The sequence below is a fragment of the Liolophura sinensis genome, chromosome 13 (genome assembly GCF_032854445.1).
Source record: "Liolophura sinensis isolate JHLJ2023 chromosome 13, CUHK_Ljap_v2, whole genome shotgun sequence".
Classification (NCBI taxonomy): domain Eukaryota; kingdom Metazoa; phylum Mollusca; class Polyplacophora; order Chitonida; family Chitonidae; genus Liolophura; species Liolophura sinensis.
This window is the reverse complement of record NC_088307.1, coordinates 13,360,658-13,383,228: the sequence shown is the minus strand read 5'-3', so window position 1 is coordinate 13,383,228 and position 22,571 is coordinate 13,360,658. Positions and strand designations below refer to the sequence as shown.

General features: G+C 40.2%; 2 protein-coding genes and 1 non-coding gene across 3 annotated transcripts in view; 2 read left to right on the top strand and 1 right to left on the bottom strand.

The window, feature by feature from the left end:
* LOC135480892 (uncharacterized) overlaps positions 1-10,552 on the top strand; it is a 24,474-nt gene extending 13,922 nt beyond the window's left edge. Inside the window, exons 9-16 of the mRNA XM_064760821.1 lie at positions 2-67; positions 1,059-1,201; positions 1,916-2,032; positions 2,769-2,882; positions 4,029-4,181; positions 7,078-7,286; positions 9,187-9,342; positions 10,252-10,552. Coding sequence (XP_064616891.1) covers positions 2-67; positions 1,059-1,201; positions 1,916-2,032; positions 2,769-2,882; positions 4,029-4,181; positions 7,078-7,286; positions 9,187-9,342; positions 10,252-10,428 — 1,135 coding nt within the window. The 3' untranslated portion in view covers positions 10,429-10,552. The remainder of the gene's footprint in view (position 1; positions 68-1,058; positions 1,202-1,915; positions 2,033-2,768; positions 2,883-4,028; positions 4,182-7,077; positions 7,287-9,186; positions 9,343-10,251) is intronic.
* Positions 10,553-11,304: 752 nt separating this feature from the next.
* Positions 11,305-18,791, bottom strand: LOC135480544 (small ribosomal subunit protein uS7). Its single transcript, XM_064760398.1, has 5 exons — positions 18,757-18,791; positions 16,539-16,652; positions 14,641-14,850; positions 12,509-12,736; positions 11,305-11,472 (listed from the first exon to the last, which is right to left on the bottom strand). The coding sequence occupies exons 2-5, from the start codon at positions 16,647-16,649 to the stop codon at positions 11,404-11,406; spliced, it is 618 nt and encodes a 205-aa protein (XP_064616468.1). The 5' UTR covers positions 16,650-16,652; positions 18,757-18,791; the 3' UTR covers positions 11,305-11,403.
* Positions 18,792-19,039: 248 nt separating this feature from the next.
* Trnak-uuu (transfer RNA lysine (anticodon UUU)) lies at positions 19,040-19,134 on the top strand. The gene is made up of 2 exons: positions 19,040-19,076; positions 19,099-19,134. It is a non-coding gene; the product is annotated as a tRNA-Lys (tRNA).
* Positions 19,135-22,571: the final 3,437 nt, after the last annotated feature.

The following is a 22,571-nucleotide window of genomic DNA, read 5'->3' as shown; positions in this document are numbered from 1 at the left end:
ATTACTGCTTCATCAATCATGGCTCCTGGGGAACAGTGCCCAAGTGTGTGCTGAAAGAGAAAAACAGGTGAGTTATAGAGAGGTGGGAGAGAAACACAGGTGAGTTATACAGAGGTGACAGAGAAACACTGGTGAGTTATACAGAGGTGACAGAGAAACACAGGTGAGTTATACAGAGGTGGGAGAGAAACACAGGTGAGTTATACAGAGGTGACAGAGAAACACAGGTGAGTTATACAGAGGTGACAGAGAAACACAGGTGAGTTATACAGATGACACGGGCCATGATCCCTGTGGAACAGTTCCCAAATGTGTGCTGAAAGAGAAACAGAAAGTTTGTTACTTTCGATGGAACTGTGTGGTATATCCATGGAACTGTGGTCCATATCCATGGAACTGTGTGATATATCCATGGAACTTTGTGATATACCCATGGAACTGTCGTCCATATCCATGGAACTGTGTGATATATCCATGGAACTGTGTGATATATCCATGGAACTGTGTGATATATCCAAGTCTTTTATTACATTGCAGATTCCGTTGGTGGACTAAGCATCCCTGAGCCCTGGTCACTTTTAATTGTTTTAATGTTATTTATGTTAAATGTGATGACAACACAGCATTTTGTGTAATTCTAGACCAGTGACGGCTAATAAAGTGTATTATTTTACCTACGTGTGGTTCTGCTCAAGCCATCGTGCTAGGGGACGTGTAATTTGTTGCTTTTTAAACATTTACATGAACAATTAGAATAAAACCCTGACTGAGGTAAAATGACAAGAGGCCGTATTTCACCGGGTACGTGCGACCATTTGTCAACTGTGACAATGCAGTGGCTGATCTGGTTTTACTCTCTGTGCTGTAAGTCTTTTATATTCCATAAAGCTTAGATGTATGAATGACACAAACGTCAGTGATGAATTTGAGTACACGTATAATCTTGATACAACAAACTGTACGCCGAATACTCAAGACTATTAAGTAATTTGTTTCATAGCCTGATGCTCTGCCTGAGTTTCTCTGCGAATTTCTGTTTTTATCATATATTTTTCTAGATACCTGGAGGAAATAGAGAGCAATCCAGACGGGTTCTTCCGGTGGAACCATGGTCGCCTTTACAAAGAGATGACAAACATTGCTGCTGAGTTTGTCGGAGCTGATCAGAAAAACCTGGTGCTTGTCGGCAATGCAACAACCGGTGAGAATGCCTCCATACTGAAACTGTGCATCCGCTAAAACAATTTATTTGGAGTGACAGTGAATAGGGATACGAGATACGACTTTATGACATCGGAGTGACGTCTCTCGGCGAGATCGTGACGTCATTGCTTTAATTTGCGGCACATGAGGATATATAATCGACCAGTTTTTACAAGGGGTGGCATGAAGAATTCAGAAAGCTAATCCAGCAATATTAGGTTAACAGTCTGAATGACCTCTGAATTACGTACTATTGTGGGTTTGTGTGTCGTATATTGTGAAAATAGTAACATTCTGCCGGCAGTTTTATCTAATCACGAATAATACCACGTGAGGGGCCACCGTGGCTCAGTTGGTTAGCGCGCTAGCGCAGTGTAATGACCCAGGAGTCTCTCACCAATGCGGTCGCTGTGAGTTCAAGTCCAGCTCATGCTGGCTTCCTCTCCGGCCGTACGTGGGAAGGTTTGGCAGCAACCTGCGGACGGCTTCCTCCCACCATAATGCTGACCGCCGTCGTATAAGTAAAATATTCTTGAGTAAAGCGCCTATCAAATAAATAAATAAATATAGTCCAATTGGTTTTGTATTAAGCCAACACTGGTATTAAGATTTAAGCCGGACTTAACTTTTGATCTTCTTTCAAAAGCAACAACTTAACAAAATTTTAAACCATTTACTGCACGTGTTTTTGTATATTACGACTATTTCACAGGTGTCAACAGTGTTGTCAAATCATTCCCACTTAAATCAGGAGAGGGGATCCTCGTGACTAACTTGACGTATCTGGCTGTGAGAAATGCGTGCCAAGCGGCTTGTGATAAAGTTGAAGGTAAATCAGGGCATGCGCGTAACCGGCAACATGTATAATTGAATAAGTAAATTAACCATGATGAAATTTCAGATTTGTCCATCATATCTGTATTCAATGTCCACTCCATTGTAGGCTTGTCCGAGCCTGCCTGCTCTCATTTGAAGGCGTATTGCATAACACTGTCATGGCAATTTGAAACGTACATGACATGTACTGCATCTGTTATATTAGTCCCAGACTGCATCGGCTTTAGAGTAATTCTATAAATGTATCGTCAGAGTGACAACTGCGCATGAGCAAAATTGACAAAACACGAACAACATAACGAAGTGACACAGAACGTTACTAGATATCCTATACTCTCCTAAAAAAAAACAAAAAAAAAAACAAACAAAAAAAAACAAACAAATTCTGATAGTATAGCACATATTACATTAATTCAACATTAAGATTGTAATTAGATTTACAGGATATTGTGTTGTACTAACAGGATACATTCTAGCATCACTCAGACAACAGACTTTCTGTTAACATTAAATCAACATAAAGATTGTATTACATTTACAGGATATTGTGGTGTGCTAACAGGATACATTATAGCATCACTCAGACAACAGACTTTCTGTTAAACATTAAGAGATTATTTTTGAGTGATAGGAATTGGTTAAGTCACGATTCGGAGATCTTGTGTGAATGCATATTTTTGTCTTCGTAACAGTATAATCACATTTACATAATATTACAATGTTCACAGGAGCAAAATGTCATATTCTGGAGATTAAATTTCCTATTGAAAGTGAAGACTCCATCGTTGAATTGTATGAGGCTTATCTACAAGCTAATCCAGACGTCAAACTGGCCATCATCGGTAAGAAAACTGATTAATTATCATTTGTAAATAGAACAGTTCGGAAACACATCGCTGACCAAGCGTTAAAATGGGTTTTCTTGGCCTAAAACAATCATCTCGCTGAGTGGTCGAAACCAGCTCTGGCTTGCATGTTTGCGATAGTTGTATGTCAAATGCTAATGGGTATCAATATTAATGTAAGGCACTCTGCCCGGTTTCCACCCACCATAATGCTAACCGCCGTCGCATAAGTGAAATATTCTTAAGTACAGCGTGAAACACCAATCAGATAAATAAACAAATAAATTAATAAACAAATCATGTAAGGTATACCTGCATGTATCAATTAAGTAGCTTTATACTGTCCGTGGGACCTCTGGTAAAATAAGCTGTTGACTGTGCTCGTGGGACCAATTTCGTAGTCTAACATTGCTGAAAAGTCTTCCACTAATTTTCATTCAGTTACACCCAGATTTACAATATCTAAAACTGAAACAATATACCATCATTTTGCAAAAGCCAAGTCTAAATTGGTATCTCTCTTAATTCATAGCTAAGAGTTTGATTGTTTTAATCAGGACACTGGATAAATTCAAGTTTATTTATTCAAGAAGAAAACTCGACTGTGGTTCTTTTAAAAAAAAAATGGAAACTGGCTTGAGACAAACCCTCTTGCTTTGACATACGTGTTATCTTTTCACACTGGTATGCTGTACTGAAGTTTGTTCAGCAATCTTCTGAAGAAGTAAACTATACCAATTGATTTTTTCTCTGAAATATATTTATTTATTTATTTGATTTTATTTTCACGCCGTACTCAAGAATATTTGTCTTATAAGACGACGGCCAGCTTTATGGTGGGAGGAAACCGGGCAGAGCCCGGGGGAAACCCGCGATAAATCCGCAGGTTGCTGTCACACTTCCTCATGTACGATTGGAGAGGAAGCTATCATGAGCTGGATTTGAACTGACAGCGATCGCATTGGTGAGAGGTTTCGGGCACTCGCAAACGCTCTGAAATCTATTGAGCCCTTTGGAATGACGATATTCTTGTATTAAATTTCGGCATACATTTAGCATGCATAAAAAAAACTAAGTGTCTAGTTTGATACAATGACATTTGCATAAAATTCGCTCATATCAGATTGTTATTTCTCTTGACAGATTATATAACCAGCAGCACGGCTCTGTTGTTACCTGTGAAGCGTTTGATTGAAGTGTGCCGCCGTCATCAGGTGCTAGTGATGGTTGATGGGGCGCATGCGCCGGGACATCTGGCCATTAACGTGGAGGAGCTTGGAGCGGACTTCTTTACAGGTGTGACGTAATCAGGTGTCAATGCCTGTATCATCCAAATTCATAATAGTATCTCGCCCGATTGCTCAGTTTGTAGAGTATCCACTTTGGGGGCGGTGGATCCAGGGTCAATCCTTAAAAGAGGACGTTGTAGCTTCTTCGCTTGGCGTTCAGCATGAAGGGATTAGTGCAACGACTGGTTGACACGTATCAGTATAATGGCTCGGGTGGGGCGTCTCAGTGAAGCAGTAACTAGATAAAAGAGCGGTGGTCCGCCGTGCAAGAAGGAGGCACACTACACGTACATTCACTCTGAGGATGCCTTCGTCGTCACGCGACTGAAAAATTGTTAATACGACGTTAAGCCCTAAACACTGAGGCACTTATAATCGTACCTCAGGTGCAAAAACATCTGTCTTAGGTGCAAATTAGTTGAGATGTAAAATACATAACGGGAAACTTCTCTGCCATATTTATTGTACATGTATTTCCTACAAATATATCCAACACATAGAAAATCCAAATTTGTACATACAATTTTGACTAAATATAAAGTATTTACACCTCTTTTGGAAACTTGCACCTCTTTCTCAGCAAAATGGTTAATACTATTGAGATTGTGCGAATAGGCCTATACATAGCAGTTGAACTGGAAAAATTTAATGGGGTGAGAACAGTCATGTAATTTTCGAGCAAATTGTAAAGAAATATGACAGATAAATAGGCTTTTCCCGTCATATATGACAACTACTTCGCAACTGGCTTAGGGGGTTCAAATGCACATGTTGGCAGTATGTCTCAGCCAATATTTACTTGATTGGTATTTTATGCCTTACTCAAGAATATTTAATATATCATATAATATTTAATATAGTAATATTATTAATAATAAATATAATTAATGTAATGTTACTTATATTTAATATAAAAATATTTCATACGACGGCGGCCAGTCATGGTGGGAGGAAACCAGACAGTCCAGGGGAAACCCTCGACCATCCGCAGGTTTCTGTAAACCTTCCCACGTACGGCCGGAGAGGAAGCCAAGCACGAGCTGGATAGGCTCTTTGGTTTTTGCACCCCTTTGGCAAGCTAATCATCTCGGCCTCAGCATATATATTTGGGGCTGCTGGCAAGCTAATCACCTCGGCCCTAGCCGATGTATAGCCTTCCTGGCAAGCTAATCACCTCGGCCCTAGCCGATGTATAGCCTTGCTGGCAAGCTAATCACCTCGGCCTCAGCATATATATTTTGGCCTGCTGGCAAGCTAATCACATCGGTCCCAGCCGATGTATAACGCACAGTCAATGTGGACATAACTGAAGTTAAATACATGAGCTGTGTACGGTTTCTGCCTCACAAATTTTGACATTTTTTTCATGCCCTGCCTTGCTAAATCAGTGGCTACATCATCATTTGCACCTATCCGTTTGCGTGTGTCCGTGGGTTTGCACCTATCCGTTTGCGTGTGTCCGTACATTTGCACCTATCCGTTTGCGTGTGTCCATACATTTCCACCTATCCGTTTGCGTGTGTCCATGCATTTCCACCTATCCGTTTGCGTGTGTCCGTGCATTTGCACCTATCCGTTTGCGTGCGTCCATGCATTTGCACCTATCCGTTTTCGTGTGTCCGTACATTTGCACCTATCCGTTTGCGTGTGTCCATGCATTTCCACCTATCCGTTTGCGTGTGTCCGTGCATTTGCACCTATCCGTTTGCGTGCGTCCATGCATTTGCACCTATCCGTTTTCGTGTGTCCGTACATTTGCACCTATCCGTTTGCGTGTGTCCATGCATTTGCACCTATCCGTTTGCGTGTGTCCGTGCATTTGCACCTATCCGTTTTCATGTGTCCATGCATTTGCACCTATCCGTTTGCGTGTGTCCATGCATTTGCACCTATCCGTTTGCGTGTGTTCATGCATTTGTGTCTTTCTGTATGTTAATTGTTGACGAAACTTTTCAAATACTATTTAACATATATGTCTTTCAGATTTAGTACGTTCATTCTTATTGTAGACATGATCACAAAGCTGACTTTGCACATAAAAGAGATCATGAGTTTTATAAACGCTCGGTCGAGCTTATGTACTCACAAAATATCACTTGCTGAATTTAATAGAAAGTCTGTTCTTTGCATGGGTGATGCTAGAATGTACTCTGTCATTCCAGTAGATTATTCTGTTAAATATTGCAAACATATTCTAATAATTCAGCACAAATATTGTATTTTATTTGATTGGTGTTTCTCGACGCCGTACTCGAGAATATTTCACTTATACGACGGCGGTTGTGATGGAAGGAAACCGGGCAGAGCCCGGGTGAAATCCACGACCATCTGCGAGTCGCTGGGAAACCATCCCACTTACGGCCAGAGAGGAAAATATTGTATTATAGACTATAAGAGGATGTTATGTTGAATAAGAAAACACACAAAAAATTATTCTGTTAGTTTAAACAGAAAGTCTGTTGTCTGAGTGATGCTAGAATGTATTCTGTTATTCCAGCAGATTATTTTGTTAAATGTATCACGCCTTTTTTATGAATTCAACATGAGGATTCTGTTAGACTAACAGCATGTTATGTTGAATAGGTCTATAAAAGAATATTGTTATAATAACAGAATACATTCTACCATCACTCAGACAACAAACTTTTCCTAAAATTAACACATTACCTTTTTTAGTGTCTGCTATAATAACAGAATACTTTCTAACATCAAATGCACTCTAGGATTCCTTCGTCGTCATATGACTGAAAAATTGTTAAGCACGACGTTAAACCCCAAGCACTCACTCACTCACTCAAACATCAAATTAACTCTTCCGGGGAATTAACTTCACTGTTCCTATATCAAATCTTCAAATTCAGGTACTTTAGTTATGTGTATCACCATGCTGTTTGTATCCATAGGAAACCTCCACAAATGGTGTTACGTGCCCCGCGGCTGTGCTGTCCTCTGGGCACATCCGCGCCATCAGTCCTGGGTTTCCCCTCTCCTAACCGCCCACATGTACAAAAAAGGCATGCACCTGGAGTTTTCTTATCAAGCGACCATGGATTACAGCTCTTACCTGTGCGTTAAAGCTGGACTCAAGTTCTACCAGGATGTGGGAGGATATGTAAGTAGCTGTTAAAGCGGGGCTCAAGTTCTACCAGGATGTGGGAGGATATGTAAGTAGCTGTTAAAGCGGGGCTCAAGTTTTACCAGGATGTGGGAGGATATGTAAGTAACTGTTAAAGCTGGGCTCAAGTTCTACCAGGATGTGGGAGGACATGTAAGTAGCTGTTAAAGCTGGGCTCAAGTTTTACCAGTACGTGGGGTGAAGAGGGGGTGGGGTGGGGGGTCGTGGTGTTATATAAATAGTTGTTGAAGCTAGGCTCAAGTTTTTAGCAGGAGGATATGTAATTCCAGTTTTACCAGGACGTGGGCGTGGATTAGTAAGCAATTGTTAAGGCCGTTCTCAAGTTTTACAAAGGCGTGGGAGGATAAATAAGTGGTTGTTAAAGCGGAGCTCAAGGTTTAATCAGGACGTGGGGCGTGTATTAGTAAGTAGATGTTAAGCTGAGCTCCAGTTTTACAAGGGCGTGAGAGGATATGTAAGTAGTTGTTAAAGCTGGGCTCAAGGTTTAATCAGGACGTAGTGGGGTGAGGGGAGGGGGTGAGCAAGTGGTTGTTAAAACTTGTGTCAACTAGGACGTGGGAGGATATGGTAGTAGTTGTTAAAGCCAGGCTCAAGTTTTTAGGAGTAAGCTGTGAGGAGTTGGTTGGGAACCCTTAAAATGGCTGATGGCAAGCTTCGAAGTTAAAGCGGCATATAGGTCAGTTGAAGACCTACCTTCAAGGAGACTTTTTTGCATTTTGTATACTGATTTGAAAAGGCCAGGATAAACATTTACATGGGAAGAAATTTAAACTCCCTGAATGAAAATACATGTACTGTATTGTACATTAGATCAGACGTAGCCTACAGCTTCAGCAAACTCCTTCAACTATGCATATTCTACCCAGGCTGAATAATGTAGACGATCTCAATGACCGAAGTCCTGTTTTTTTTTCTAGTGTGTTGCCTAGGGCATACATGTAGTTGCCACTGTTTTGACAAATGAGCTTCGTGAACTCGTGTTTTGAAAGCAAGATTCTGATCGATGCTAAACTTTGACCTCTCCATTCCCCCCAAAATCTGTCAGTATACATTCCTTCTGATCTAGTTAAGCAACAGGTTAGAATACCCTCAAAAAATAACTTGTTAATGTTTACAGAAAATCTGTTGTCTGAGTAATGCTAGAATAGGCTATATTCTGTTATTACAGCAGATTATTCTGTTGAATACAACACATATCCCATTAATTCAACAAAAAGAATCTATTAGACTAACAGGATGTTGTGTTGAATATGACAGAATATTTTTGTAATAATAACAGAATACATTCACGGGCCTCTGTGGCTCAGTTGGTTTGCGCGCTAGCGTAAGTTCAAGTCCAGATAAAGGTAGTTTCCTCTCCGGCCGTACACGGGAAGGTCTGTCAGTAACTTGCGGATGGTCGTGGGTTTTCCTCGGCCTGTCCCAGGTGTCCTCTCACCATAATGCTGGCCGCCGTCGTATAAGTGAAATATTCTTGAGTACGGCATAAAACACCAATCAGGTAAATAAATACATTCTAGCATCACTCTTTCTATCACAGATTTTCTGTTAAAATTAATAGATTAATTTTTTGAGTGTAGATTGGGCTTTTAAAATGAAGATTTTAAGTGGGTGTGTTACTGCCTGATCTCAAGACTGGCGTACTGTACTTCTCTTATCGTTTATCTACTGAGGATGTAGTGTTTTCGGCCTGTGGTATGTGTTCCACCAACCGCCATTTTCTATTCATTTAACAGGTGCGCTACAAGCAAACCACTGACAAGCTATCGTTAAGATATATATATATATATATATATATATATATATATATATATATATATATATATAACACGAATGCTGTGAACTGAAAGACGATGTTCTTTTTCTTTACAAATAGGATAAGATTCACTCCTATACATCTAGCCTGTCATCACAAGCGGCAGCTATGCTCGAGCAGGCCTGGGGAACTTATCTACTTCCTGTTCCGGATTCCATGAGAGCACCAAACATGAAGATGATCAGGTTACCTGCCTTGCCGTACGAAGACACTGTGGTAAGCGTTCCCCACCCCCCCCACCCCGATTGGTTGTGTTTCAGGTCATTTTTTCCGCTGGGGTTTACAGAGTCGTACGTACGCTAATCAAAAATATTCCACTCTCACGACCAAGGCAGGTTTATGGGTTAACGAACCTCAGTGTGCCCGGATAAACCAATTGACAGCCAATTTGGCGCAGCCTTGTATAGAGCTGGGGCCGATTCGACAAAACCATTTCGGACTAAGGTCAGAATCTGAAATACGATCTAAAAGCTCATTTTTAAAATTTTGTATCCCTCATCAATGTTATCGGAAGACAAACGTTTCCAAATTTCAACTTCCAGTGACAAAAGTAAGCCTTGTACAGAGTTTTGAAATTTTGACTTAAGTCAGAAAGGGCTTTGTGGAATCGCTCCCTGGGGCCGATTCCACAGATAATTCTGACTTCAGTCAAAATTTAAAACGTCACAATGCTTAGTTTTCCGTAACAGAAGTTAAAATTTTGTCACTTATCTTAAGATAACATAGTCGATGTGGTCCAAATTTGAATAAACAGGGTTCAAAACATAATCTGTAAATTGATATTTCAGTTTTTGACTCAAGTCAAAAGTGGCTTTGTGGAATCGGCCACTGGTCCCTAGTATGTCGTGCTTTTGCGTCATGAAGTGCGATGGAATGCTAGAGCGTTGTTGAGTATGATATGTCACAACTGAAATAACTGTAGGTGAGTTTACAGTTACTAATACAATACTCTTTAATAAACGAAAAATAGCTTGAATTTGCAGACCAAAAATGGAAACCAATGACGCAGCTCAGAATTTGCATCACTGTACTTCGTGTCTCACGTAACCAACTTCTTAATTCCAGAACCCTTCCTCAGGACCAAAAAAAAAGGGCATTGGTGTTTTAATCCATCTTCTGTTACAGGAAGGAAGCGAAGCCCTCATGAAGGACTTATTTGACCGGTATAAACTCGTAATGTGTGTGTGTGCACATAACGGGGAACTGTTTGCTCGGATATCCGTTCAGATCTACAACACGATGGTGGATTACGAGGTGCTGAAAAATGCCGTGCTGGACATCACCAAACAAGACAAACCGTGACTCGCGAGACTTTGATTTAAAACCACAACTAAGAATATAAAATTTTATTTCTTTTTACAAGATATCTGTATTTTTTATCATCTGATTCAAGATAAGTAAATTTAATGTGCTCTGTACTGTGTTATCTACTATCTGTCATTGATTTATCTGCCAGAACAGAAACCGGCTATACATTGCTAAAGTCCTAAACACCATACCTATTCCTGAACCGCAATATATAGCCTAATACATTTATTTTACCTGTGGTTTGTAACGCACTGATCAACATTTGACTTACATGTGGGCAAACTGGTTCCTGGTTAATAAAAGTAACAAATTTAACACACACTCATCCCAGTCTAATCAGACGTCGTGTTGTTGTCGTACTGATCATTTCCAGTATGCCATACTATGGCCATACGCGCCGACGAGAATGCCACCGTCTAAACCTTGAATATATAATGTCGTACTTAGAGAGGAAGTGTTTTGTTTCGACATTTTAATTGCATTTTTGTTTGTTTACTGCTACATTCAGAAATTTTTCACTTACACGATGGTTATCTGTTTTATGGGTGGAATACGCCAAGCGCCCTGGGTAAATCATCGGCTTATTGGCGAGTTACGTATTAGCTGCCAGACCGTGAACGACGAGAGTGGGGGAAAGCAGCCGTGCCGCGTCTTTTCGACCATGACGTTCTTTGTCACATCGACTTGAATGAAAAACTATTTAGCTACAGTGACTGTCGCACACTGATCCTACCGTGACCTGCGGCGCATGTCTTGTGAAGATTTTCTTTATCCTATAACACTTTATTCCTCGTTTTGCCATATGCGTGTATTGTACAAGGAGACTGTTGTAGGCTTTGATTTGAAATGATGTTAAGGAATTAAAAGAACAAAACAAGTTAAAATTCCCTTTTTTTTCTTCAGTTTTTCTTTCCCAACGTTTACACGGATTTTTGAAATGTTATTTTGACAGGGAACGACGAAGACTGCTTAACGGTTAGACTTGGCCACACGTTCCAATTCATCCTTCTTCTTGATAGCGTAAGAGTTAGAGGAGCCCTGAAAAGGAAGAAATTGTTTTCAGAATTAGGGAATCTTTCTATCCCACATTTAATGAACAGACTTAACAAAAAGATCAAATCTCGCAAAAAATATTTTAGCTATACATATCGAGGATAAGAAGAAGAAATAAATGTTGTACGTGAATTTCAGTAAATAGCAAGTCTAGGTGATGACCAATAAAACAGTGAATCGTGCCATGTGCCCATCACATTTGAAAACATGAGGCTTATACCACTCGACAATTCACTAGCACTTCTTGAGCAAACAAAGCGGCCGTGCAAAATGTCAGACTATGACTGTCAAACTATGATTTCAATGTTGCTCAAGCATTCTGGCTTATAAGGGGAGACAACTTTTCCAAAATATACAGTAACCATGACTTGGATGGCTTATCTCCGCTGATGTAGGCCTGCCATCCACTTTCGATTCAAAATGACTGCAAGTGTCTTACCTATTTCCTTCGTTATTAGCTTATATTTATTTGATCTGTGTTTTATAACGTACTCAAGAATATTTCACTCATACAACAGCGGCCAGCATTATGGTGGGAGGAAACCCACGGCCATCTGCACGTAGCTGACAGACCTTCCCACATAAGGTTGGAAAGGAAGCCAGCATGAGCTGGACTGGAACTCACAGCTACCACATTGATGGGAGGCTCTTGGTTATTAGCTTATAAACTGAACATTAAAATACATCATTTATTTTCATTTGTCTGAACATAGCCATAGCAAAGTAATATCTTCACTATGACTCTTCAGATTTCTGTTGAAAATGTGCTCGCGGCAGCTTAACACAATTAACACAATATCTTGTGAAGCTTTTTTATTTATTTATTTATTTTTGTGCTTGTTGTTTAAAGCCGTGCTAAAACTCAGTTTCATGGGTGGAGGAAACCAGTGTGTCCAGTGTGAAACCATCAACGTTTGGCAAGGTACTGATCAACTTTCCCACATGTGATGTACAAAAATTTTAGTTACAATGGCCCTACTAGCAGTGAGGGGCGGTGGAAAAACAAGAAAGATGTACACACCTTGGCAGCATTAATCAACTCATCAGCTAAGCACTCTGCTATCGTCTTGATGTTACGGAAGGCCGCCTCTCGTGCACCAGTACACAGCAGCCAGATGGCCTGGTTGACACGGCGAAGGGGTGACACGTCAACGGCCTGTCGTCTGACGGTACCGGCACGCCCGATACGCGTGGAATCCTCACGAGGTCCACTGTTGATGATAGCGTTCACGAGAACCTGCAGTGGATTCTGAATCCCAAAAGGACAAATTTAATGAATTATTTTTATTTATTTATTTATTTTATCAGTGTTTTACACCATACTCAAATGTACTTCACTTCTATGTTGGCAGCCAGCATCATGGTGGGAGAAAACCCAACCGTCCGTAGACTACTGGAAGGCCTTCCCAAGTACGACCGAAAAGGAAGCCAGCATGAGCTGGACATGAATTCAGAGACAGCATTGGTGAGAGGCTCCTGGGTATTATGTAACTGACCACCTGAATGATTAACATAGCCAGTGGCTGAATCAACATTATTAAGTACCTTGACGGAAATTCCATTTGTACCACGAAGAACAGCACTACACACGAATGGTTTCACACTACACACAAATTGTTTCACAGTACACATACATGGCCTCACACTACACACAAATGGTTTTACACTTTACACAAATTGTTTCACACTATACATAAATGGTTTCCCAATACACACAAATGGTTTCACACTACACACAAACTGTTTCACACTACACCAGCATTATGAATGAATGAATGAATGAATGAATAATTATGGCTTAACGCCACATCATCAATATTCCAGCCATATCGTGGCGAGAACAAGGTCACCAGCATTATGTGAAATATACCTTTTCACTACATTAGCAATACAAATGAATTGTGTTTTTTTTACACTAAATTAACACCACAGATGAATCAACATGATTTCACATTACATCAGCTACTTGATGAACACCAGGGCCATGCAACTTTGGCTACACTTATAAACAGCTTTTGGATTTGGAAACTCTTCCAATATTTTCACATACTACAAACCCTGAACTTACATACCAAACTACAGAAGTAAAATTACTCATACATGTATGTCTTTGTTTTGTCAGTGCACTTGATTATAGGGACATTTTGTCTAATATTGAAGTTAAATTTATCGGACTATATTCCTATAATTTGGGTTTTGCTGTAATTTAGGCACCTGTAAAATGTATGTACACATCCCTGAAAACATCCCCAAAAGGGTACAAGCAGTTCATTTGTATGACAATGACAAAGTCCACAACTTCAATGGATTGAGCGGGGCCTGGAGGAACCTGTCACTAGCATTATATGTACTGGACAAACTTCATGAATGAGTGAGTGCTTGGGGTTTAATGTCATGCTAAACAAATTTTCAGTTATATGACGACAAAGGAATCCTTAGAGTGCATGTAATGTGCCTCCTTGTTGAAGGACAGATCTCCATCGCTCTTTTATCTAGTGCTGCTTCACTGTGACGCCTTACCGAAGGCAAGTAAGCTGCCACGCCCGAGCCATTATACTGATACGGGTCAACCAGTCATTGCACTATCCCTCTCATGCTGAACGCCAAGCAAGGAAGTTACAACTTCCTCTTTTAAAGTCTTAGGCGTGACTCGATCCAGGACTGACCCTGGATCTACAGCTCCCAAAGCAGGTGCTTTACCAACTGTGCTATTGGGGCACAAATTTCATGAATCAAAGCCCGGGTCAAATGAGCCAGACATGGATGAGACCACACAACCAGACTTGCCAAAGGATCTGCTGAGGCAAGCTTAATGTTTTAGCCACACAAGCCAGCAAGGATACTACTCAGAACTTTTATCAAACATGTCTGCCTACTGCAAGTCTACAACCTTTTCGAACACTTTTTTCAGTGGAATTTATGCACACAATTATTATGAAAATGAAGCAAAAATGACTTGCTTTTATCACTAAACATGCAAGGTTCCAAAAAGTGGACAAATGATTTCTCTACATCCCATAGTTCTCTCAGAATATTTCAAAGTATTGATCGCACAGGCGATAAGGTTGAGGGATAGGGTATTCAGACAGCTTAGTTCTATTTCAGAAGAGCACTTTTGTTCCTGCTTAGTTCTGGTTACCTCCCTTGCCTTACCTCTCCTGTCAGCAGGTGGATGATCTCAAAGGCATGTTTCACAATCCTCATGGTCAGCAGTTTCTTGCCGTTGTTACGTCCGTGCATCATGAGTGAGCTGCAGAGCCTCTCCACGATTGGGCACTGGGCCTTCCTGAAGCGCTTCACCTGGTAACGGCCCGACGAGTGGGGCAGGTACTTTGCATACTTCTCCTTCACAGCGATGTAATCCTGGGGAAAACATCAGGAACGTCACAAAGTTAGGCGCTGGGTCAGGTTTAGGATTGATGGACATTAAAGTGCGGGGATTCAAACTGAAATCAATGCCCTTAGCCAGACAACGTACACAAGCTAGTGTTGTGGTTATGCTCATTAACATTTTATTTTTGTTTAAATACTGATGCTTCTGTTTCAATTGTAATAAAAACAAGAGTCAATTCATAGGAAGGCAGGGTGACCCTCGATATCTGTATAGATTCGTGATGTTCCTTCCAGGAATGCTTTCCCAAGACACTAAACATGATATTTCACTACAGGAATGCTTTGCCCAAGACATTAAACATGATGTTTCCTTACAGGAATGCTTTGCCCAAGACATTAAACATGATGTTTCCTTACAGGAATGCTTTGATCAAGACATTAAACATGATGTTTCCTTACAGGAATGCTTTGCCCAAGACATTAAACATGATGTTTCCTTACAGGAATGCTTTGCCCAAGACATTAACCATGATGTTTCCTTACAGGAATGCTTTGCCCAAGGCATTAAACATGATGTTTCCTTACAGGAATGCTTTGCCAAAGACACTGAAACTGGCCAATCCAACCAATGAAGTTTTGTCTCCAAACTCAAATTAAAAATATGAACAAATTGCACTGAAAGTTGCTCTTTCATATGAGAAAAGGTTGAGGAATTAAGGTATTATTTTATACCATAATACTCAAGAATCATTCACTTATATGTTGTCTGTCCATTTTTTATGGGTGGCAGTTACCCATCAAAGCCTGGGGGAATCCAACTCCTCTCATACTGTACCTGACAAATCTTCAGACTTAAAGCTTCGTCTGAACCACCCTGGATTAATTTTGTAAATTAAGATAACTAACATTAACACAGTATATCAACAATGGAACATCAACCTCATGTTACTGTGTGTGTGCTCTACATGTGTGCAAAACCAGAGCTAAATACACACTACTTTCCCTGTTATTGGACAACAACGCTGTGGGTATGACCCTCAAGGTAAAAAGCACAGGTAAGCTGAAAATGGCGGCTGGCATGCACCATACATCAAAGTATGACATGTTCCCTTTTTTATTTTTTTTTCCTCGGTGTTTTACGCTGTACTCAAGAATATTTCACTTATACAATGGCAGCCAGCATAATGGTGGTTGGAAACCAAGCAGAGCCTGGGGGAAACCCATTTACGGCCGGAGAGGAAGCCAGCATGAGCTGGACTTGAACTCACAGTGATCCCATTGGTGGGAAACTCCTGGGTCATTACGCTGCACTAGCACGCTAACCAACTGAGCCACAGAGGCCCCACAGTATGACGTGACAAATTTATTACATTAAAACTTTTCTCAACAGTAATATTCGATGTCATACAGGGAATATTATCACGTCACATGAAGAAAATTTTACGGACACAGCCGAAGATTTTGTTTTTCAAGGAATCTTCGGTTATGTGGGTTAAATAGTTTTATTCATCAAATTCCTATGGAGATATAGTGTTAGGCTTACTCGGTTAGGATTTCTTTCATATCATTGTAATATTTCTACGCAATTTGTATTATAGTGTTAGGCTTACTCCGTCAGGATTTCTTTCATATTATTCTAATATTTCTACGCAATATGTATTCTGACCAGAGTGGCACTTTAACGTATGAAACAACCTGGGCTGCTCTTAAATACTTACAGTTAAACTGATGTCGCTGACCTGAACATCATCCGATGACCATTTTGCAAATAGTTTGACTTCTGGGATTTCTGCCACAGCCGCCACCGGTTCGTCCCAGTTTTCAGCCATGTTCTGTAGGCAGAATAAAATGAAAATTTTATAGATATTGTACGTATCAAAATTTCCAGTTTCCTGATGTAAGGACGTAACAGTGGGCTAAAAGAGAGACAGCTCCCAAAATTAATAATACAAAAAGAGAAACAACAGAACAGCTTTTATGTTACACTTATTATAAAATGCAAGTGTACATAATCCTTAGCTCAAACTCACTTTTTGGGCCCATTTACCATCTGAATCTTGAAATACTACCCGTCAATTTCCTACCCTTACTCACAAGACATATTACAGGACTTCTGTCTTGAAGTCACATGGGCTCTCAGCATTTTGTCACGGCATACACAAGAATATTTCACTTATACAATGGCCACCAGCATCATGGTAGGAGGAAACCGGATAGAATATGGGGAAAACCCAGGACCATCTGCAGGTTGCTGCAGGCCTTCGCACATATGACTGGGGAGGAAGGCAGCATGAGCTAGACTTGAACTCACAACGACCACTCTGGTGAGAGGCTCCTAGGTTTTCAAGACGGCCACCATTTATTTAAAATGGGTGAATACATTTTTGGGAATGTGCTCAAAAGCGGACCTGTAGTTTTTTCTTTTCTAACAGTGATAATCTTAATCTCGAGCATTATTTTTGCAATACAATTTTTTCGGAATTGAATTATTTATAGTGTCATAATACCGCACTATCTTAAATAAAGTCAACTAGGAACTAGAGACCAGGAGTTTGACTGTTGGTGACAATTCAAGTATTCACGTGACCTGGTTTAACAACGAGGCAAATGGTGGTTGTGTCGAAATCAATGGCAACAGTATGGCCTGAAGGCATTTTACGAGAGAAACAATAACTTATTGGATTATCATTACAAAAGTTTATGTGGCAATCTGAAGAGGATAAGTTACGGCGTGGATTTGGCCAGCTAGAGGTCAGTGGAGTGGTTATTCAGTCTGCAGCCTGTATCTGACCTTTTAAACAAGGGCTCTGGTCTCTGACTGTAGGTTGAGCAGCTATGAATAGGACATATCCAAATATTCCTCAACCAACAGTCAGTGTACTTGGACTCTACTTGTGCGCACTGGATTTACCCTTCTTTCTTTTTTGCCTCATTTTCCACAAGCCACTACCGCAGGCATGTTAAATGCCCACACAAGTGCTATCTCCAATACAATAAACAGGTTCACAGGAAGCAAATTTGTAAACCATGCATTTTTGTAATATCTTGAATTCTAGGCTGTCATAATCGACTCTTTTCTGAAACTTTTCTGAAGTATCCTGCGTGAGTGAATGAGAGCAAGCCATTACTACACGAGCGCTAAAGTATTCATAGGTTTTGCAGTGACATCACAGCTGCTCTGGGCCAATCATCAGCACATATGACTAAAGTACTAGAGGTGAAAACAAAACGAATTTAACCCAGTTAAGATAGGCAATGAGGAAGATTTTAGCATGGAAAATGAAAACTATAGCCTTTAGGTACGAGATTCTTTCTGGAAAAGTAATAAGAATGTGTCTAGCCTTCAAATATAATGATTTCACTGTCCTGTAGCATTTTGAACTTTCGGAATCTGCAAAAATCAGGATTTCGCCTCATTAGTTCCATTTTATTGATCAATTTCACCTCCTCGGACTCCTGGTCTTTGCTAGGAACACAGTAATTAACACTGTTAGCGTCAAGACTCCAGCGACGCTAGGGCAGTATAAGAAAAGGAGTTTGATTCTTTCGTAGCTTGAAACACAGGTGCTCAAAACTATGAATATCTTCACAATAACATTACAGAAACCTTCGTTGTTTGTTTCTGGGGATTCCACCTTATCATCAATTCAAATTAGCTGTGGAAAACGAATATAAATGGGTATATCGTGGTGAAATTTGGCTCAATTTTCAGTCACGATGTTCAGCACATGGGGGCAGCCATTTTGTTTACAACACGTTGTTCGATGGAAAAAGTTGATCTGGTGTAAATTTTCTCCATATTTCAATAACAAGGGATTCAAACGACCACAAGAACAAGGAGCCAATGTATTCAAGACCTGGTCAAAAGTGGTATTTAATGACAAATACAGTGGTTAATCGATATTAAAGGAAGGTTTTGCTACTAGAATTGCCCACCTCGGCTTTCGACTTCGAGGTCGCACGAAAAAGAGGCTGATTACGGACCCCGTGTAAGAAATATCCCAGCAAACTCGCGTCTTCCGCCTCCTCGCCTTTGTGTACTTAGGGCTGTAATACAACGAGCTTTACATAATGTGTTTAAGTTCAAAATACATTTCCAAGTATTCATTCTCAGACGTTATTCACAAATCTGGTATTACAGACCAAAAATAAACAAAATGCTGGTTATTCGCATTAGATTGCCTTTTATATACCCGCTTGTCGCCACTGTAGTCAGGCTGCCCGGATAGCTCAGTCGGTAGAGCATCAGACTTTTACGGAGTCATTCACTTCAGAGTGATCTGAGGGTCGTGGGTTCGAGTCCCATTTCGGGCGCGACATTTTTGTTAACTTAGCCAGGTTTGCTTTTGTTTTTAGATATTGTTTCTGTTTTTAGATAGTGTTGAAAGTAGACAGCTTCACTGATATTTCAATGTCAAATATCATAATGCATGTAATGTTTTAAATGGAGCAATACACTACCGCATACCGGTACCCGAAAAATATCGATTAATCTCTACAAGAAGAGTTCTTGAAAGATTTGTGGTAAGAGCATTGAAACCATTGCAGTTTTATGCCCGTGCAGACATAGATTATGTGTCAACAGATACCAAAATATAAATATTTATTTTTTATTTTGATTAAATATAATCAATCAAGCAAACGAACCGCACCGAAAAATGATGAGGGTATATACTTTGGAGCTACTTTTTAAATTTTATTAATGGATTGTACTATAGCAAATATATCCACCGGATAATCTTAATTAATAATTACTGGTTAATTGTTAGACCTACTAATGGATATTTGCTTTGTGCTAAAGGCTATACTATACGTCCAGCTGTCTCAAAGAGAGGCGTACACTAACCCAAATTAATAAAATTAACAAACGAGGCGCAGGTACTGATCAAAGTGAATATATGCGTCAAAACAGACATTCGTGTACCAGCCGTCAACCAAAATGAACGTTCGTAGTCAATTATCGCAAGGCCAATTCCCAAAACCACATTTAACACAAACTCCCCCCCCCCACTAAAAAAAAACAAAAAACAAAAAAAAAACAACTAAGGCAGTTGGAAATTAGAACACAATCGTGCAAAGAGAAACATTCAACAGTTTTCAGTGATGATAGAAAACATTAAATCAGTACTCAAATAACAAAGTTGCACGGAGGAGTGCACCAACACTTTACATGTATTATTAATAGTAACCTTAATTGATGATTCTTGTTCATTTGGGAAATAACACTCACAGACATCAGCGAAATGTCTGCATGTTAGAGTGAGAAATGGTCAACCTGCTCAGTAAAAACATTGATGAACTGTGCAGGGCTTGCCGGTGGGGACGGGGAAGGTTATATAAAAAGACATACGAGGTGTGATGGTTTAAAACACAACCTAGCTTTTGGTGACAAAGAATCCTAGAGAATTATTTATTTATCAATTTTTTTCAGGCCGTGCTGAAGAATGTTTCATTTATATAGCGGCGATCAGGTTTATGGGTGGAGGAAATCAGAGTGCCTGAAGTAAACAACATATATAACCTATGTGCATCGCCAGGTACCTCACAGTCCCCCTAAGAAGGGCGCAGCCGAAACAGCGAGAGTTGGGTTTGAACATGCGACAACATTGATCTCGGGCCTGCAAGGTCGCGGCGAGTTAGGGCTTTCACGATCTGGGCCAGCGAGGTAATTCGAACTTCATTTATAGCAGACACATATACACAGAAGTCTGGTTAACAAGCTTCAGATCTAGACTATATGCCCAAACGGGAACGAACTTGTGAGTTCTCGCTTCCGCCACGCAACAATAGGATGAGTCCTATATATTCATTCAATAACCTATTTATTATATACCAAACATCATTTCACTAGGTAGCAAAATTTATTCACCGAAAATGTAAATTTGATACACAAATGTAAGACACGAAGACTCGTAGTCTGTTTTTTTTTTATGAGTGGGGGTGGGGGGTGGGGTGGGGGGGGAGAAGATGCGGTGTCAATGAATGATGTAACGTCACGTTGCTAATGCCGACTAACCATATAAACGTTGCTAATGCCGACGTGTAATATGAACGTTGCCAGTGCCGACGTGCAGTACGAAAAATTTGTGGCACGATCGTCACAACGTTAAAAGATAGACATATGTGGAACATATATAACAATCTCGAATCCTGCAAACGACGTCAAATGTGTCGGCTGAGTAGGTTATCTCCCTTTCTTGGGTTTTGAATAAAATGGTCACATCGCTGAAGCTTGGGTCTTTGCAGGATAAATCCGTTGCATGGTTACGCAGTGATAGGATACGCCAATGTGACGTTCGATATAAGGATTATTGACACCATATCATTAGTTAGATGGTTACTTAGTCATAGGGCAACAAGGAGGCACATCACATACACCCTAAGGATGCCTTCGACGTCATATAACTGAAAAATTGTTGAGTACGGCTTTAAACCCCAAGCACTCGCTTACTCAGTGACAGGATACGCAAATAGATGGTGTCAGTACTCCACATGAGGAACACAACTCTAATCCTCAATATGAGGATTATTGACACCGTCGTCTGCAGGATTCGAGGATATATCTGTACCCCACGTGACCGTTGTTGTCCAATGAAAAGCGAAGTATTTTATCTGATGCGGGATAAATTTGCTTATCCTATCACTGAGTAACCATGTAACTAATATTTTGCGTTGGATAATGTGGCCAAGGTATGAACTCTCTTATTACTACCTGTTCATTTCGACTTTGATTCCGTAGATACATGTATCATGCTCACGTGTTAGGTACACAAGTAGCATGTGTGGAGGGTGGGGGTTGAGGAGGAAGGGGGGCTATCTAAACATCTTTCACAGGGCGCCAGCTTCGGAACAGGGTGTTATACAACCATTACATTTAGTAATAAATACACTATAGGCTATATATGACAAGGTCATGTACCCGTGGGTTCACGGTGCAGTGGCGCATTGTACCCACGGACAAACAAATAAAGGTTAACGACCACATCCTTGGGAAATCCATATATACATATAATGGGTACCGCTATTATTTGGAACATAGAAATATAAATATTAATTGGCCATACATATATATCGTCATGATTGTAATGTATGTAGATAGAAGAAGCGTGATATGTAAGGCGGCCAATCAAAGTGAAATTTGCTATTTTTAGGCTAGTGGAACACTCCACATGCTCTGCACACTGCATAATGTCAGTACTGCATTTTGTGAAATTTCTTAAGATTCATTGGAAACAAATTCACGTACAGTATATAATCAGCGACATTTCGCGTTTTTTTTTTTTTTCCTCTCCACTGTACGTGCATGATTTGGTCATTAATTAGATTTATGCCAAATTGACAAAACATTATAAGACGCACGAGAAGAGGAAAATGAAATTGACTGAATGTTTTACGCCGTATATTTACGCCAAAGGTTCCTTGCAGACCTTCCCACATATACGGCTGGAAAGGAAGCCGGAATGAACTTGACTTGAACTCACATGTAGCGACCGTATCGGTGAGATCCTCCTGGGTCGTTGCGCCCAAAGAAAAACAAAAGGACATTGATTTGACATCTGGAAAAGGCCACCATAACTAACACATTTAAATTCATTTTAATTCGAAATATACTCTAGGCCTATATCTCAGCTCTTTAAAATGAACTCTTTGAATTAAGGAAATCTCGCTGGCTAAGTGGTATTAAAATGGGCTGTGTCACTAATGACGACAGACCTTAAATTTATTGGTACGGGTCGTATGTTCGAATCTAA